A 20,776-nucleotide genomic window follows, 5' to 3' on the forward strand; every position below is an offset into this window, starting at 1 on the left:
AGAAGCAAAGCTGGTAGATATATTATGTGAACTGGATATCGTGTCGTCCTGTATTCGCAGAGAGCGCTCTGGTAATTTGTTCTTAAGTACCACAAGCTATGCTAAGAGGGAGGCAGACTGTTACCAACATTCCGCTGTTATGCCTCTCATCTCTCATTCTGGAGATATCTGACCGGACTGTTCGAAGAATGCTGCATGTCGATCTAAATTTCCAGCTAAAGAAAATAATGGTGGTCCAGGTATTGCAAGAACTTAATAGTTCAACCAGGATGCTGGCTGCCATAATATTTTATAAAATCTTTCGACTGGTGTTCTGTTCACTAATGACGAAGCTCATTTTTATTAATTAGGGTTCGTAAACAAACAAAATTTTTGACTGGAATCTCTATTATTCTGTATGATGGTAAAATAAAAAGTTGACCAGAATCTAAGTTGTTCTTTTTATTCATGTTTCAAAACGGATATATCATTATGCCTAACCCTGTATTAATTGTTCATTGTTTAAAAACCTTTCAATGTAAGAACGAAAACAATCCTTCTTTTAATAACAATAATAATAATAAAAATGACTTATATTCAGAAATTATATTTTCTTACGTTTTCAGACTCTACATTCTTCTGGGTCTACAGAATCTACAATATTTTTAAAGCCACTAACCATAGATCTAATATGACGTCATACTTTTATGCTTAATGCAGCGTTTCCCAACCTTTTTCAACTTGCGGTACACTACGGGTGTTACTTAGATTCTCGCAGCACCCTTATAGATATTATTATTTGTAAATATAAAAAACAGTGGAATTTGCTGTGATTATTGATCTCCTTCTTACAGAGAAGAAAGTTCTATCACTGGTTTTTCCCCGTGGTAAATCATTATGCTTATTTTTCATTCTAATTTTAAAATAGAAAACAATTCCAATGAAATATTGGACTCACGTATTTTAAAATTACGCTTTCTTTTTTAAAAACTGTATCCAACCTTTTGCTAAGAAGGAAGATCACTAAATAATGAACGAACAAACTAATCTTCTTTATATTTAAAACACAAATGTAGGTAATTTGTCGAAAGGATTGAATGATATTTTAAATTTTCAAGTTACGGAATAGTCTGCAATAATAAAGAAGCAATAATGGTCATAACAATGATAACCATTTTTTTCAACATTAGAAATGTTCAGAACAGTAACCCGGTATGAAACTTAAAATTGTAGTTTCACAGTAGAGGTTCATAGTAATGTGAAATACAAATATACATTTTTCCGTAGGTTTTGCAATTTGATTGCTATAAAATTAATAATTTTGTTTCGATTTCTCGCGGCACACCAGCGGCCCATTCACGGAACACTAGTGCCGCGGCACACCAGTTGAGAAACGCTGGCTTAATGGTTGCCTTGATAGTCATGGTTAATTAATTCTAAGTATAAAAGAATATTACTTACATCAACATCCTGACCAGGTTCCTGTGGAAGCACACCAATAATAATACTAGATAATGTAGTTCCAAGCAGACGACTTTTGATCATGTTCATACTGCGAACAAAAAAATACAGAATATTAACAGGCATGTCCTTCTCTCCTCTTTTTATAAAGTCAATTCTACTTATTTAAAGTCTTATACATGTGTAAGTAAAAATATACCTCACGAACTAGTTCAGAAAAAGAAGTAGCATTTATTTGTAGGTTTCAGGGTCGGTGAAAGGAATAATAACATTCCCGATGCTGTTTACGTCCGAATTCACCCCTCATGCGTATTCTAAGGGGAAAAAAAGTTTCAAATACTCTCCATTCTCTGAGTTAGAAAAACGGGAATTTCAGGTAGTCTATATTAAAAGATAACGACTCAATTCCTTAACTCACAGGCGATGATCCTCTGCGCACAAAGGAAGTAATCGCCTTTGTGTGCAGAGTACGCTTAGTACTACGCTTCAACCGGCTTTTTTGACCCCACGTTTCTCCAGGTGCCAACTGACAGAGATTGGGTGAAGCCGTGAGCCGCATTTGGACGACATTAAAACCGTCCGCCCCCATAGGGGAAGGGATAAACTTAGCCAGTCCATCCAGTTAAGAGGTAGGCGCCTTACCAAATGTCCCACTATAATCCTGAACCAAATATAAGTTAGCTATATATGGGAAAGAAGAAATTATGAACTGATTACAGCGGTTAGCGTACGTTTTTGGCGTGAGAGATTCGGGTTCCATTACGTCAAATTCTTACACTTACATGAAACCTTAATTTCAAATGGAAAATTCTACTCTGAAGACGGCTACATTAAAGAATGTGGTCGGAATACACGGTGGCCTACAACTAGCTATACAGTCCCGTACTGATAGTACTTGAGCGTGGGGTTTGGGGGACGCTAGCCCTCCATTTAGACCTCAAAAAGCTAGCCCTCCATTTAGACCTCAAAATTGATAGTCAGGATTTCACCTGCATTGATTTCTCGGAATATTTCAGCGTCAGTTCTCAAGGATATTGCCCTTGTACGTAGTAATTCAAGAGTAAATTCTTGGTGAGTGTGGTAGATCATTTGGTTACCAATCGTAATCTATTATCATTGTTAAGATAATAGATTACAATATACCATAATATACCATTACAGACCCAATATATACCTATACATATTATACCATACAATATACCATTACAATATAGATTACAATATATCATGACTCATTGATATTAGATATATCAATGAGTCATGATTTATCTTAGTTTGCTGGTGTGAAGTTAGGTTACGATTGCTTATTAGGTGGTCTGCAAAAATTGTCTAGAATTTACCTTTTGATTGTTTTGATTCATGGGATTATTTTTGGGAACTGATCTCTGAACTGTTCCGAGGAATCGGTTCCAATGAATGTTCGGCATAAAGTGCACTCTTACCGTATTCGGTTATATTTGATTGGATTACATTACATTAGGCGTGCAGTTTTACTATATGGATACCTAGTATAGGTAGTAGTAGTAGGAACGGGTTAGAAGCTCCGCAGGGGTTGGTTAGGTTCTGTTCTCGACATGAAATGGGAAAATTAGACTTGCCGAAATTTTTGTGTGCATTTTACAATCTTTGTCACAGCCTTGACATACACGAGCCATTTCGACATTGCATTTCGCGCCACTATATCTTAAGAAGTGTACCTCTCCACGAAATAGTCCAACCGCCTCAATATAAGGTGCCGCTTACATATAAAAGAATCAACTTTCTTAATTTTTACTATTCCCTTCAGCTGACTTTCACTAATTCTTCTTCACTATCTTTAATAAATTCTCCAATTCACCAATTCACCCAGAATTCTCCATCTCCAATTCCTAAAATTGGTCCGGCGATACAGCAGTTAATCCCAGGTTAGATTTGGTCGAGTAGTTTTACTATATGGATTCATAGTATTAGTAGGATTAGGAGTAGGTGTAGGAATAGAAACGGGTTAGAAACTCCGCAGGGTTTCGTTAGGTTCTGTTCTCGACATAAAATAGGCAAACTAAGACTTCCCCAAATTTTCCCCTATATTTTACAATCTGTGGATCTGTATAGTAAAACTGGATTGATTGGTTACGATATGATATGTCTAAGTACTTGCATCATTCATTTCTCCTGCAAATTTTGTATTTTTTTTCGTACGTGTTTCTGGACCCCTCCTTCTAAACATAGCCCGTGTAAAATATTGTAACTAGTTATTGACTGTTAGTTTAATACCTGTGATCTCAAAGTACCATAAACAGAAAGAAAACACTCAAGTACTTACTTTCGCGAAGTTGTCACAGAAATTCGTAGAGTCGAGCCTGGTAACAAAACTTGCTCCTTTACCACAAGTAAAGGTAGCTTTCGTGGTATTGTAATTATTGATGAAGACATTTCGTACCATCAAAATTCAACTCTCGATAACTCAAACTAATACCAGAATATTCGCTACCTGAAAACTACAAATTCACTTTCAACAATCAGTGTTGCCGATCTCTCAACTCTGTGTTTTGATGCTCTACATAGATCTCTTATGAGCAACCTAAACGGTAATATGCTGTTATATATGGCGCTTGAGGATTATGTCGACGCAAAATAGAATTTGCGTTTAAGTTTGAGGTAATAGGCATTTGACCTTCTATGTTTCGCAAGGCGTTGCACACAGCAATTCCTGCTAAGCCTGTTGCGGAATAAAATTATATACGAGTTTGCGTCAACGCAACGAAATAATCATTTTGATAATAGCAAAAATACATAGAACTTCCAAAATATGCTGAACAAGGATGTGTCATGGCAATTGTACGGACCCAAGATCAGTTAAAAAGCCTGGAACGCACAATGGACGTTCTTTCAATCTAAGATGAATTTACATAACATTTTAGGGGAATGTCCGTTGAACATCTAATGAACGTGAGGACTCTATATTACAGCACATGTTACATATGGTGCTAAATTTCCTGTGAAAAATTGACCTACTTTACATTATAATCAGGATTAGTGTTGTAAAGGCCTAAAAAAAAAAAGAAAAAAACGGAAATTTGGGGTAAAATACCAGTGTTTAACCGTTTTTCCGAGCTTGAAAAAAATTGTGAAAAAATGAAATTTTCGAATATTTTACTACACTATATTTTTAAAATGAAAACTACTTTATATTTACTAGTTTACAGTTAAGACCGTGTAACGTGGGTTCCTGTCACCACTGCATGGCAAGTCCTCAGGTTGTGGATCGAGGAGAAGACCTCTAGATTTAGGGCCTTATGCAGTCATTCTGACGGGTGATTAGTATCATACTAAAGAGTTCGACTAACATATGTTTTATGCAGTAGTCAGGTCTTTAGCATGACGCTAATTATTCGTCAAAATGACTCTGCATAAGACGGATAGAGTTTAGCTGCGAATATACTGAATAAGCAGTCGCGGACAGACGACTAGGAGTGGTCCTCCAGCTTGGGGTTTGGGTAAGGCTAACAACCTCATCCTGTAAAAAAGGCACTTGTTCAGAAACATTCAAAAAAGCCTCGGACAATGACTGATAATTTGCCACGACCTCAGCAAAAGAAAATGGACATGAGATTTGGAACATGGAATATTAGAAGTCTTTATAGGGCAGGCGCGTTAAAATCCGTAACGAGTGAGCTAGAGAAATACATGATGGACCTAGTAGGAGTTCAGGAAGTTAGGTGGGAAGGAAATGGATCTGTGAATTCCGGAAATTTTACGTTCTTTTATGGGGAAGGAAATAAAAATCACCAGTTAAGAACAGGGTTTTTCGTTCACAAACGAATATTACCAGCAATTTAACGGGTTGAATTTGTTACTGACAGACTTTCTTTTATTACTCTTAAGGGACGGTGGTGTGATATTATTGTTCTAAATGTAAATGCTCCAACTGAAGATAAGGGTGACGATATAAAAGATATTTGACCATCTTCTGCGATACCATATGAAAATTCTATTAGGGGATTTCAATGCGAAGGTAGGACGAGAGGATATTTTCAAACCGATTATAGGGAACGAAAGTCTGCATAAAGAAAGTGATGACAATGGTGTTAGACTCGTGAACTTTGTAACATCCAAAAACCTAATCGTTAAAGGTACAAAATTCCCACATCGCGACGTTCATAAATACACTTGGACATCACCAGACGGAAAAACACATAATCAAATTGATCACGTTTTAGTAGATAGAAGAAGGCAATCTAGCATAATTGATGTCCGGTAGTTTAGAGGGGCTGATTGTGATCACTACCTGGTAGTAGCGATAATACGAGAGAGATTATCGTTCAATAAAGGTGATATTCAATGTCCGAAAACGGAGAGATTTAATTTAAAGAAATTAGAAGACAGCCAGGTAAGAGAGGAATATCAGATTGAAGTTTCGAATAGATTCTCGGTTTTAGAAGACTCGGAGTGCACTAATGTTGAGGATACTTGGATTGAAATTAGAGATAGCACTAACAGTTCAGCAATAGAAAAATTGGAACACGCGGAAATACGTAGGAACAAACCATGGTTCGACCAGGAATGCCTTAATCTAGCAGAGAAGAGAAAACAGGCAAAATTACGGTGGCTACAAAATCCGAATGAAACAACTACACAAAATTTCGCAGATACCAGGCGGGAAACTTCCAAAACTTTTAGAACAAAGAAACGCGATTTTTTGAAAGCTATAATTAAGGAACTCGAAGATAATAATAAAAATAAACATATTCGGGACATGTATAAGGGGATTAGCGAGTTTAAGAAAGGCTATCAACCTCGTGCTTATATATTAAAGAAAACTGACGGAACAGTTCTCAGTGATACGGATAGTATCTTAAATAGATGGAAAGATTTCTTTAATGATTTGCTGAACACGCAGCCAAAAACTAATGTGCGGGGAGAAAATAAGATACACACCGCAGAACCGTATATTCCAGAACCCAACCGAATAGAAGTAGAAACCGCTATAAAGAAATTAAAGAAACACACATCTCCGGGTGTACATGTAATTCCAGCTGAGTTAATTTTAGCTGGAGGCGAAAAATTGTCGAACAAGATACACAAACTCATTCTACTTATATGGAACAAGGAAAAATTGCCACAAGAGGGGAAAGAATCCATCATTGTTCCAATTCACAAGAAAGGCGATAAAACTGACTAATAATTATCGAGGCATTTCTCTTCTGTCAACATCCTATAAAATCCTTTCAAACATTCTATTAGCAAGATTGACCCCATACGCAGATGAAATTATTGGAGATTATCACTGCGGATTTAGACGAAAACGATCAACTATCGACCAAATATTTACCATTTGCCAAATACTCGAAAAAAAGTGGGAATACAATACTCCCGTACATCAATTATTTCTTGAGTTTAGAAAGGCGTACGACTCTGTTAGGAGAGAAACATTATACAACGTTATTACAGAAATTGGAATACCGAGAAAGCTAATTAGATTAATTAAGATATGTTTAAATGAATCCCAAAGTAAGGTCGGGGTAGGAAAATTCTTGTTCACGAGCTTTCACGTCGAAAATGGCCTGAAACAAGGAGATGCGTTGTGGCCATTATTATTTAACTTTGTGCTGGGATACGCCATAAGGAAAATCAAAGATAGCAACCAGGGCCTAGAGTTGAACGGTATTCACCAGGTTATGGCATATGCTGATGATGTAAACTTAATAGGGGATGGTAGGAGAACAATAGAGAGAAATGCAGAGATCTTATTAAACGCTTGCATGGAAATGGGTTTAGAAGTAAATGTGGAGAAAACTAAATACATTGAAGTGCGTCGGGACCGTAATACGGCAAATTGTGGATGCGTTAAAATATTAAATAATACTTTTTAATAAAGTGGATATTTTCAAACATTTAGGGTCGATATTAACAGACGAAAATCATATTTACAAAGAAATTAAATGTCTCCTAAAAGCAGGGACTTCGTGTTACTATTCGGTTCAAAATCTCTTGTCGTCGCGAATTCTGTCGAAGAATTTGAGCTTAAAATGTACTAAACGATAATCATGCCTGTTGTTCTGTATGGTTGCGAAACATGGTCGCTTACTCTGAAGGAAGAGCATAGACTGAAAGTATTTGAGAACAAGATCCTGAGACGAATATTCGGACCCAAGAGGAACGGGAGTGGGGAATGGCGGAAACTTCATAACGAGGAACTACATAATTTATACGGTTTACCCAACATTGTTAGGGTCGTCAAGTCTAGGAGGCTTAGATGGGCAGGTCATGTAGCTAGAATGGAAGAAAGTAGTAACGCTTTCAAAGTCTTGACTGCAAGACTAATCGGAAAACGAGCATCAGGAAGACCTAGGCGAAGATGGGAGGACAATATTAAGATGGATCTCGCAGAGATAGGAATACAAAGTAGAAACTGGATCCAATTAGCTAAGGATAGAAGTCAGTGGAGAGCTTTTGTGAACGCGGTACTGAACCTCCGGGTTCCATAGGTCATAGGGTTAGTTAGTTAGTTTACAGTTAAGATCATTGAGTACTTATGTTTCTTGCTTTAGAATAGGAAAAATTTGTAGCAACAAATATGTGTGCACCACTCCTAAGTTGGCACCATGATAGAATGAAGTTATGGATACAAAAGTTACTACAATATAATCCTCGATAGATTAATTAATTTAGACACATTTAAATTATCTTAAGCAATCTTATAACAGGGAAGTGTTAAAATAATGGGGACAGAATCATTTTAGTTAATATCGGTATTTAAAAGCAAATACATATTTTATGTAGATACTATCTTCCTTAGCTGTATAAATGTTCCGGAAATTTTGAACCCATTAGAAAAAATCAATTGTTCGCAAACATCGTCAAAAAACGAAAAATATAATTTCAAAACTACTTCCTCGTAATATACTAATCTTATTTGCTGTAACGTGTCTGCAGCATATATATAATGTATTTCGTTAGCAGGAAAATACTTAAAGCAACAGGTTTTGATTTTACTTTTTAGTTTCTGTTTTTCGATAAAAATCCCTTTTTATTAGTAGTATATTTTTCGAACAACTCAAAAAGAGAGATGATCTTATTTACACATCCACACGTACACCGTACATACACAGGTATGATGTTGGAGACCTGTCAGCCACTTTCATCTTCATGGTATCCCATGCGTTTTCAGTGATATTCAAGTCTGGGGAACTTCCAGGCCATGCTTCAAGTAGTGTGTATCCGCGAGACGAAATCCATGACTTGGCAGTCTGTGTACTATGGCAGGGGACTTCATCTTTCTGAAAGTAATTACATCCATGAATTTTCGTAAAAAGATGAGCTAAACAGATCCATTTATGGTAGTATTCTTGGACATAGTCCAGAGTCCTCCACGTCCCTTGGCTGAAATTGATCCCAAACCATCATTCTTTCTGCTTGTTTTACAGCTGGAATGACATAGCGGGAATCATATCGCTTGTTGCGTGGTCACCAGACATGTTTATGATAATTGAAGAATTATGTGAAAGTTGTTTCATCAGAAAACATCAGTAGAGTCGTAGACAAAAGTAAAAAATATATAATGACGCAGTTTGGCGATATTATACAATGATTAATAACTTTTAATTACATATTCTGAGGAGATTCTCTACATTTCACAGTTCCTAACGGTATGTTGTAGTTATACGGGTGGTCGACAGTTTGAATAATTAATACACCTTTTTCCGCATATTAATGATCTTGTAAATGACACAGAAGAAATAGATAATATATGCAGTTATGAATTGCGAAGTTTACGGAGGTTGTATATGGGAAGAGAATGTCACGCATAATAAATGATTTCCGTTGATAGAATGGTTAAGAAATGCTTATTTGAAAAGCAGGATATAAAAAGACCTTTAGAAAATGAAATATGTAGATCACACACGTAAAATAAGGTAATATATTGTTGTTTCATTTATATGCATGATATTTAACACGGCAGCGGATGTTGGTCGTTGTAATGGGGGAAAGAATATTCTGGAATTATGGTCGTTGGAATAGAGGAAAGAAGATTTAGGAAGTTTCCAGATTGCTCTCAAGGTTATTAGAGTTATATAAATAACGATTCATTTGCATGATCTGTACACGTACGTATGAAGAGCAAGTGTTAAGTTTGCAAAGAAGAGCATAGTTTAGTACTACCAGAGACTGGAAGAGAAAATTATTGGTAAGTACTAACTTTGTAGTTTTCTTGTTTTAAACTTGTTCATTTTATATGGGAAGGGACATTGGAAATGAAATACACGTAAAACATATTGTAATTGTCGGGATTTTAAGGGGAGGGTAGTGGTTGTATTTTACCGGGAATTGATTGCAAATTTTCCGGCATTGAATACCATATGACTCGGTGTACTTATATGTAATTACAAATTAACTAAGATATAGTGTAATCTAATATGGAGGGTGCAGGAAATCAACATTGCTTATTGCATCGGGACTCGAACCAGGATTCTCCCACATGGAAAACCATACGCTTTTGCTTGCAGTGCGAAGTTTTCATTTATAATGGTATAAGCGTTACTGTGTATGAACAAATTTATATTGAACAGGAAATAAGCAGAATCGGCGCCGGGAATCGAACCAGGGCTCTCCCACGTGGAAAACCGTACGATAAACCTTTTGCTTAGCAGGTTTTGTTACTTATATGTAGCTATGAATTGTGTAATACTGCTTGTAGACAATCCAAGAAAGCTTGAACAAGACTCTTGTTCAAGATCATTCAAGTATATTTGATGAAAAAGACGTCAGCACTGACGTCATTTTTGTCTTGAATTTAATAGTTTCGTTCAAGAAATTTCGTTTCGGTCATGTTCTAAACAATCCAATTCAATAGCATTCAACAGCGCTCGAGTTCAATGCAGGAAAATACAAAACAAGAATGATTTCGTAGTGAGACAGAGTGACAGTTGTTGAATAAATATCTTTTCATTAATTATCCGATGTTCCAAGTGTGCATTATAATAAAGAAAAGCTAATATCTGCGCCGGAAAGATATTGTTAGTATTTTCTCTTTTGATAATATACACGATTTATATAGTTACAATGCTTGCATGCCCATAACTATAGTTAGGCAATGAGAAGTATAAGTATCAATTTGAGAATTTCATATACAAGAATACCGGGCGTAGATTAAGAAAGAAGAGTACATCAAATAAATAAATAAATAACTAGATTTTCTTGGTTTAATAAGACGTTTTGTATTGTTATTAATCTAGGATAATATAAAATAATTGCGTACAGATTGATAAAATGCTCGCAAACTGAAGTACCGTGGAAATGATTACATGCTATCCTATCGAAGTGTAATTATTTTATCAATAAATTCACACATAGTATTTCAGAAGTTAGAGGTTGCTTTAATACGTGCAGATTAATTTTACGAGTGTTTCTCCCTAAGGTACAAATGCTCATCCTGATATATGCCACATATAAGAAAAAAACACTAAAATGGAGAATGCTATTTAACAATTTAAGGGCAGGGGCATAGAAGGGGGTCCACGCGAGAGTACGTCTGTATTGAGCAGACGCGATATTGACGGACGTTTTAGTGCAAGAAACATAAGAATAAGTCATGCATGAATAATAGAGCAACAAACCCTTGACATCGTATTCACTCATTTGAACTGAACTATAGCCCTTTAATGTTGCCAGTATTCAATCATTACAACTTCTAAATATAAAATATTGGTTTATTACATTATACAGGAATCTTCCGACTGTAGAAATTATTATCTCAGATAATCCTCCTTCATACGCACTCACACATTTTAACAGTAAAATTACTATTACCAAATATGGGATAAGATTGTCAAGAAAGTCTGATGCACATATGGGCAGTAAGTCCAGTAGCTGAAAAAATATTGTCATTGCTTCGTTCGGTTTCCTCTGTTTCCAGCCTTTTCTTTAAACAGTCTTCGATGCCATAACATAAATAACATCAAAAGGAAGTCATTGCCCCGTGATACACACAATTTTAGGAAACAGTTTGATTTATTCTTTTTGAGTCTGAGTCTGATTCTGTCATCAGCAAGCCATTTGAAGAATTAGATTTTTAAAAAGCTTAGTATTGGGAACGATTCTATACCTAAGCAGTCTTTTAACGTCAGCTAGCCTAACCCGCATTTAATGTGAAAGGGACAAAATACTTAGTGAAAATTCGCTGGGCTTGTTGCAAAATCAATTGACCTGTTTTCTAAATTATTTAATATAATCTATTAAATTACAAATGCCTATTGAAAGTTAGGAAATATATGTTAATATTATAGCTATCCATCCAAACGTCTGAACTAAATCAGTACGCAGTTTGGCTTTCATTTTTCATAGTTAGTCACTTGTTTTGGACTGACATCTATCAATAAATATATAAAACACGACTCAATACCTCTATGATCGTGTAAAGCTTGTTTCAGTTCATTCGAGACTCTTGTTCAAGTGTCTTGAACAATACTCCTCTGGACGTGTAAATTTGAGATACTGAATGATCTTGTTCAAGTTTTCTTGGATCGTCTACAAGAAGCATAAGACGTATAACTGATATTTATAAAGTATATGTTAACAAGGAAGTTATATTGGAGAGGGAGCCATGACTGCCGGGATTGAACCAGTGGTTTTCCACCTGGAGAACCGTATGCTAATCCTTTTTATGCTTGCACTGTGGACTTTTCAGTTATAAATGTTATAAATTTTACTGTGTAAGAACAAACTTATCTTGAACAGGAAGTCAGCAGAATCTGCACCGGGAATCAAATTCGTGTTTCTCACATGCAAACGTTGGGAACGTTAGTGCTACTTTGAATATTATATTTTGTTTTTGTAATTTGAAAAGTCGTAATACGGTAAGTGACTGCATTTTTTTCTGTTCTAGGTGCTGAAGCAAATAGAAACTGATATAATCAATAAAAGCACTGGAGAATAAAACCTATTTTAGTGAATTGTTTGCTGTTGAAGTATAGGGGTGCTTTTAAGGTAAAGGAGTTACAGATTGATTTTAAAACATGAATTCACTAAAACTTTTGGATCTTAGTACAAGAGGTGAAAGTGATTTTACAGAGCCGTCATTTTTTCAGGTGACAGTTTTCTTTTTATCCCAACAGGTGGTGAGCCCGCAATCTCCGCCATTGAAAACAGAAGTTACCCCGGCCAACTTGGATTATTGACGTCTTTATCGGGACATTTCAACCGGTGGTGAGCACGCAACCTCCGCCACTGGAAACAGAAGTTACTCCGTCACTTGATGTATTGTGCTCGGGTCATGAAAAAAAGAATATCCCCCTACACCTTCACCAACACTGAGTAATTCCCCGGTGCAGAATTGGGAGTTGGAAGAATTTTTGAAGTTACCATGTGAGTGTACTATAGAACGTACATCACTGGATTATATAAAAGAGTATAATATACTGGAAAGCAGACGATGTATGTATCTGTATTTCCTACAGTTTTATGGAAGGTGGACAATTAAAACATAAATGATTGATGTTCGATACGGAATCGTTTGGACGGAAAGCTATAGATGTAACAAAAGTTGAGGTTCGTAAAGAATTACTATCAATTTATAGAAAAAAGCATGGATATCTGTTTGACTACATGGAAATTTATTGAGATTTCCGAGATTTTGCGTCTGACTTTGAATATAGACTTATATTAGCTAAAATTTTACTAGAGAAAGACTTTGGGAACTATACTGATATGGTGTAAAATGTACAAGAAGAATGTACGAAAGTACGTTAAAAGTAACATTATTGTGAGTAAAGTATTTTTTATTTTGAATTAGTTTGCACATTATGTGTAGAAGATATTGCCAATAACAATAACAAGACAAATTTTACTATTATGCATTTGTGTATTTTATTATAATGGAATATAAGTTCATGGAGTAAGTTTGGAAAATAATAGAACATACGTTGTGATATCATATTAACGAATTGTTTTCTTGGGAAAGATTTATTTTGTATCGCCTTGAAACATATTATTAAACAGGAAATCGCATAAAATATTTGATTGTAGTATAAGACGGAGAATGCATAGAACACTTTAATAAATATAATGGGAAAAATATTTTGCACATGCGCAGAAGCTTTTATTGTAGGTATATAAATAGGTGTATTACACCTGAAAAAATAATGTGTTCGTTTTGTTTTCATTACAGAGCAGAAAAATGACTAGCAGGGAGATTTCTTATGTTTTACCTAGAGAAAAAGAAATTCAACGTAAAAACGAAAAACCTATAGTGTTAATTCACCCGTCTGACCCCGATTTACCAGATGAATTACGTGATAAAGTTTGAATCATGTATCCATCACAAGAAATAGAAGAAGTGTATTATTTCAGACGCTATAATAGATACAATAATGAAATACTCCCAGAAAGTGATGATGACAGTGTATCTAATATTATCTGTTTGATGTGGAACCTAAGAGTGCGAGTGTACTAGTGAAAGTATTAGTGATACATGTATTATGCAATTATTTAAAGCGTACACACCAAATTCAGTATTATTATTTGAAACATGTTCTGAACATAATGAAAATGAAAAAGGAAACAATTATTTCCTGCAGTATTATTATGAATTACTAGAAAAGGTGTGAACGATCCTAATTAAACGTGAAATGAGAGAGAAAATCTATAAACTTTATTTAAAGATCATTTTAAAGGTTGTAATATTAAGAACACTTATGCTCTGGAGAAAAAAAATTAATCTGGTATATGAGTACATTAGAGTGTGATTGTTATATCAAAGAATTAGTTTAAATGTTTTTGGAGAAAATAAACAATTATTTAATGGTGTAAATGAACACTGATACACTGTAGCATATGCATTCGATTGTGTATGAATAGAAGAACATATTTTATATTCATATATTAGGGCTAAATACTTTGATGTAAGTTGTGAAATTACAAAGAGTTACAGGCAATTGAACTTTCAACTGTAAATATTATTTTATAAATGGATTAATCCGTAGTATTGTAACATTAAAAATTCAATAGGTTACAAACATTGAACTAACAAATGTAAATAATAGTTAGAGCTAAAATACGGAATTACTGACAACTAAATTATTAGTGAGAGTAACGTATTCTTCTCTTATAAAAGAAATAAATTGATATTAGAAATATAATCTTACTTGTTTTTGTATTCTGTATGAAGGAACTGGTATTTAAGAAGCGATGGATTAGAAGACAAAATATTTTATTTCGAAGAATATGGTAGGAAACTGAAAATATTTAATACTTCATTTTAAATTTTCTACAGACATTACCCAACGTAAGTGAATGATGAACTTTTTGTTCATTTGAGGTTGATACATTGTGTTTAGTTTATATGAAGACTTTAAAATTCTTGTTTACTCAGTTACTTTAAATGAAAAAACAACATATAAACTTGTATGCAGAATGAAGTGATTTAGAGGCGCACCCAGGAGAGGGATCCATGGGACCCGGACAATATTTAAAACTTTATAACCCAACAAACACTTTCTTAAGAGAATTATGGTTGCAGTAGGAGAAAAATGCGTGATATACTGTAGAAAAGTTAATGTTACAGTACCCTTGTACTGTTTCTTGTCTTATAAAAAAGTTAGTGTACTATTTTGCTAAGAATATAGGTGACAATACTCAGTTACTTTAAAATTACGTATCGTTTTATTGAAAGTAAAATAATGCTTCTTCAATAATGCTTAAACACAGTGACTGTTAGTGCTGGATCCCCCCTTTCAAAAAGATCAGAGTATGCAGACTCTTACTTGGTATACACTTTTTAAAAAGAATAGTTCTTAGAGAGCTCAATACTTTGAGGTAAAGGATAAAATGTCTATGAAATGCATGGAAGCATGCAGGAAAACACTTCTTATTAAGATAACGTGAAATACTTATTACATTTTATATAGTAAAAGGACAAGATTGTACTGTTGTGAATAAGTACCTTGGACTTGAAAATCAAACACAACCCTTTTGTTAGGCATCCAGTAGAAAACCTACGTAAAACGAATTGACACACTCCAGACGCTTTACTTTTGTGGTCCTGGCAATAACTATTCTAGGGTAACCCCTTAAAAACTTATAGACCCACAGTGAGGTATAGTTGGATATGGGAAAATGATTCATGCTTATAGCAGAATGATGTAGTATGTGAAAAAGTAGGAGAGCACGGTAACTCGGTGGTAGAACATTCTCTGATGTTCGTGATTCAAAACCAACTGAACTTTGTGGTGGAAAACATCTTTTTTCCCTGGTAATTAGATTTCCTAAAATATTCATTCATTGCCTTAATTAGCCTCTCCCTTAACCTAAAGGACTTCCTTCAGAGTAAGGAAGCTCCCATGTTTCATAATATCCAGTATAACAGGCACGAATATCGTTGTATATATATATATATTAAAACCTCAACTTCCTCGATAGAATTTTAGGACGACAAAAGATTTTGAATTGATTAATAATACGATTTCCATGCTTTTAGTTAACATTTAACTTCTTCCTTAATATGATTTCGGTAGATTTTATCGAAAATATTATTTGATATTGAACGTATTCACTTTATCGAAAGTGTTATTTGATATTTTAAAGCATTTTATAATCGTAGCATTACGATTTGACGAACTCTCATGTACTTATTAATAAGCTCATGTCCCTGCAAGCGTTTAATAAGATGTGACTGTCGAAATAAAAATTCAATCTTTGAAACAGGTATATTTATTCCTTCAAACTATTTAGTTGTATATAAAGCACTTTAATTTTATCTTTCTCTCTTGCAATAAAATTATTACGAGGCTATGATCATACTTTATAATTATTATTAAATAATGTTTATTGAAGGTTTAATTTACTTTGCGATTTCTTTGGAAACAATAAAAAATCTTTCTTGAGATGGATTGATTTCTCAGGGAGGAAATGTGAGAATCCTGAGTAAACTTGCTTACGTGCTGTGTGTCAACCATAATAGGCAGGTTAAGATCGAACCATGGACCCATCACGCGCCAGAGGTGAATGATTTTGAAGGCAGTGAAGAATATTTTATAATCCCACCGTCAGGGTTGATATGTTTAAAACAAAATGTTTAAAACAAGTGTTTAAAACATGTTTAAAACGAGGGCTGTTGTTTTATTCAGTTTGTTTTAAACGTTTTAAACAAAATGTTTTAAACGTGTTTTTTTCTTCGATGGTGGTTGAACATGTTTAAAACAACTAAAATATCAGATTGAGTAAGTTAATTTAATTTTCTAACAAACAACCAATCCTCCGCAGGATTTGTACATGGAGTAAATTACAAGCAGAGTTATATTCTTATTATAACAGAAATTACTGAACGAAATTCTGCACATCAATGTGCGTATAACTAAACAAACAGAAATTCAAATGAAGCATTTCAACATTTCTTAGTTTCCAAGAATAACGGAGGGTAAACACACTATACACTATTCTAAGATCCAAATTCACAAATTCAAAACTTGGGTGTTTTTTGGTCACTATCATTTCCATAATAATGAACAGTTCTCACATCATAAGCTAGAAGAAATGCTCTGACAAATACAATACAACTCATAGAGCAGTGACTAGCCTACAAGGAGCAAATGACATATTTTAACTAAACAGTTTTCAAGATACATCTCTATCTGCTACATGGGTAGCTAATAATGATTAATGTCTACGGCATAACAACACAATTAACTCTAGACGCCCGCCAGGGATTTTAAAAAAATGGTAGACTCTCACGTTCGGGGCTCTGGTGACCTCCCTAATTATCACAGAGTCTTGAGTTATACACCATTGGAAAGCTTATAGACCACAAATTCCAATGAGGTAACATTCGTGAAATTCCCGCCGTATTCGTAGAAAAAGAACAGACATAAAAATCATTAAAAATATGAAAATATTGACTTTGCGAAGCCCAGGCAACCCTTGCAGCCACCCTACGCTGACAAAATGATGAATGTGTAGGCCACATACTTGTGACAATAATATAAGAAATGGTAGCCATTGCGTAATGAATTCGTTTTATATAGGAAATATTTTTTAAAAAAAAGCACAGAAAACATTCATTGAATTAGACATTCTCTCCCCTCCCCCACTAGTACTAAATATGCAAATCATTTTTGCTGCACACATCATGTATACGAACAAGAATTATGCTTCTAGACCACTTCAGTGAAATATATCTTGTATTATATGAGACCGTCCCGAAAATAAATGTAAATTAACCAAATTTGACCCCTTCTTCCTCTATAAACAACAAGTACACATACAGGTTACTATCATGTAGGGGACTACCTCATTGCTTCACATACCAATTTTTATGGATGTACCAAAAAGGGGGGAGGAATACCCGCCAAAACCTGTTGAAAAAAAATGATGAAAAATTAAAAAATCGAACTTCATCCTCCCGTACATACGTACCCCTATATACATAAAATGCAACTGACGGAAAGCTTCATCCCTCAAAAATACTTTGGTACCAAATCATCTTTCTAGCTTAATTATGGGGCTGAGCTATTGATGTTTGTTGTAAAAAATAAATGTAATTTACGTCAAAAAACTGAAACTCCAAAAATTGGCTAAGTTTGCCCCCTCCCTTCTCCCCTATATAAGCAAGAAGTACAAATACACGATATTACCATGTAGTAACCTACTTCATTGCTTCACGTAACAATTTTTATGAATCTATCCCCCAAGAATGGGAATGCCCCCCCCAAAAAAACTGTTGAAAAAAAACAAACACGATATTTACCCTCCTCCCATATACATAAAATGCACACCAGCAAAGCTGCATCTTTCAGGAATAAATTGGTACCAAAACCATCTTCCAGCCTTAATTTGAGGTTTAAGACTGAGCCATTGAGGTTTAAAGCCCTGACACAGCACTTGCCTCAATGGGCGTTTAAAGATGCAGACGACCAGTAGAACGTAACATAAAGAAACTAAACTACATATTCCGTGAATGGAGATCGGGAAAATCCCGATTTCTTTCTCCGGAATTGAACATTTGGGCGGATCGAGATTAGGGAAGTTCCCGAAATTTGATCTAGCGGTTGAATATAGATGGCAAGCAATGCCTAAGAGTGTAAAAATGTAATATATAAGCGTATTTAGATTGTTTTAAACAAAATAAACATTTTAAACATGTTTTTTGTTTAAAACAAAGTACTTTGTTTTAAACGTTTAAAACGTTTTAAACAAAAAACATGTTTTAAACATAAAAAACGTTCTTTTTGTTTTTTTAAAAAACATGTTTTTTTCAACCCTGCCCACAGTAGTATCAATAACTGGGTGAGATTCTTAGTATACTATATGATACATAGGTTACATGAATTTTATTTTGTTCTTTTCGGACTAATGTTTAAGAGGACCAGGAGGATAATTTCAAGAACTACCTATGGTCCACAGATCACAGTTTTAATATCACAGCTTTATACACTTGCATTCAAAATTATAGGGCCATTAAATGGGTGTATAAGACTCTTGTTGGAATAAATGTTTTCGCTGTCTTCCACCGTAGAACCTTTTTAAAATTTAATGTAGAACTTTACACATAATGAAGAAAATAAGAACATGCCGAGGTGAAATAAACTTGGAAACTCCCACCGTGCAAAAGAATTTTTCTACAGTATATCATCCATTTTTCTCGTACTGCAACCATAATTCTCTTAAGAAAGTGTTTATTGGGTTATAAAGTTTTAAATGTGGTCCGGGTCTGATGGATCCCTCGCTTGGGTGCGCCCTTAAATCAGTTCATTCTGCATACAAGATTATATGTTGTTTGTTTCATTTAAACAACATATAGAATATAGATGGCAACTGAGTAAACAAGAATTTTAAAGTCTTCATATAAACTAAACACAATGTATTAACCTCAGTGACTCCCGTTCAATGAACAAACAGTTTATCATTCACTTACGTTGGGTAATGTCTGTAGAAAATTTAAAATGAAGTATTAAATATTTTCAGTTTCCTACCATATTTTTCGTAATAAAATATTTTGTCTTCTAATCCATCGCTTCTTAAATACCAGTTCCTTCATACAGAATACAAAAACAAGTAAGATTATATTTCTAATATCAATTTATTTCTTTTATAAGAGAAGAATACGTTACTCTCACTAATAATTTAGTTGTCAGTAATTCCGTATTTTAGCTCTAACTATTATTTACATTTGTTAGTTCAATGTTTGTAACCTATTGAATTTTTAATGTTACAATACTACGGATTAATCCATTTATAAAATAATATTTACAGTTGAAAGTTCAATTGCCTGTAACTCTTTGTAATTTCACAACTTACATCAAAGTATTTAGCCCTAATATATGAATATAAAATATGTTCTTCTATTCATACACAAAAGAAATGCGTATGCTACAGTGTATCAGTGTTCATTTACACCATTAAATAATTGTTTATTTTCTCCAAAAACATTTAAACTAATTCTTTGATATAACAATCACACTCTAATGTACTCATATACCAAATTATTTTTTTCTCCAGAGCATAAGTGTTCCTAATATTACAACATTTAAAATGCATCTTTAAACAAAGTTTATAGATTTTCTCTCTCATTTCACGTTTAATTAGGATCGTTCACACCTTTTCTAGTAATTCGTAATAATACTGCAGGAAATAATTGTTTCCTTTTTCATTTTCATTATGTTCAGAACATGTTTCAAATAATAATACTGAATTTGGTGTGTACTCTTTAAATAATTGCATAATACATGTATCACTAATACTTTCACTAGTATACTCGCACTCATTAGATTCCACTTCAAAATAGTTAATATATGAAACACTGTCATCATCACTTTCCGGGAGTATTTCATTATTGTATCTACTATAGCGTTAGAAATAATACACTTCTTCTATTTCTTGTGATGGATATATGATTCTCACTTTATCACGTAATTCATCTGGTAAATCGGGGTCAGACGGGTGAATTAACACTATAGGTTTTTCGTTTTCACGTTGAATTTCTTTTTCTCTAGCTGAAACATACACATTTTCCCTGCTAGTCATTTTTCTGCTCTGTAATAAAAACAAAACGAACACATTATTTTTTCAGGTATAATACACCTATTTATATACCTACAATAAATCTTCTGCGCATGTGTAAAACATTTTTCCATTACATTTAATAAAGTGTTCTATGCATTCTCCGTCTTATACTACAATCAAATATTTTATGCGATTTCCTGTTTAATAATATGTTTCAAGGCGATACAAAATAAATCTTTCCCAAGAAAACCATTCGTTAATATGATATCACAACGTATGTTCTATTATTTTCCAAACATACTCCATGAGCTTATATTCCATTATAATAAAATACACAAATGTATAATAGTCAAATATAAAAGTA

The 20,776-nt window shown here is 34.1% G+C and overlaps 1 protein-coding gene across 1 annotated transcript in view; it reads right to left on the reverse strand.

The window, feature by feature from the left end:
• Window positions 1-3,939, reverse strand: part of LOC145669938 (lon protease homolog 2, peroxisomal-like) — an 83,596-nt gene extending 79,657 nt beyond the window's left edge. The window contains exons 1-2 of the mRNA XM_081738283.1: window positions 3,743-3,939; window positions 1,441-1,531 (exon numbers count right to left, since the gene is read on the reverse strand). Coding sequence (XP_081594409.1) covers window positions 1,441-1,531; window positions 3,743-3,852 — 201 coding nt within the window. The 5' untranslated portion in view covers window positions 3,853-3,939. The remainder of the gene's footprint in view (window positions 1-1,440; window positions 1,532-3,742) is intronic.
• Between the last annotated feature and the right edge of the window lie 16,837 nt (window positions 3,940-20,776).

The sequence above is a fragment of the Thermobia domestica genome, chromosome 2 (assembly GCF_964235325.1).
Source record: "Thermobia domestica chromosome 2, izTheDome1.hap1.1, whole genome shotgun sequence".
Classification (NCBI taxonomy): Eukaryota; Metazoa; Arthropoda; class Insecta; order Zygentoma; family Lepismatidae; genus Thermobia; species Thermobia domestica.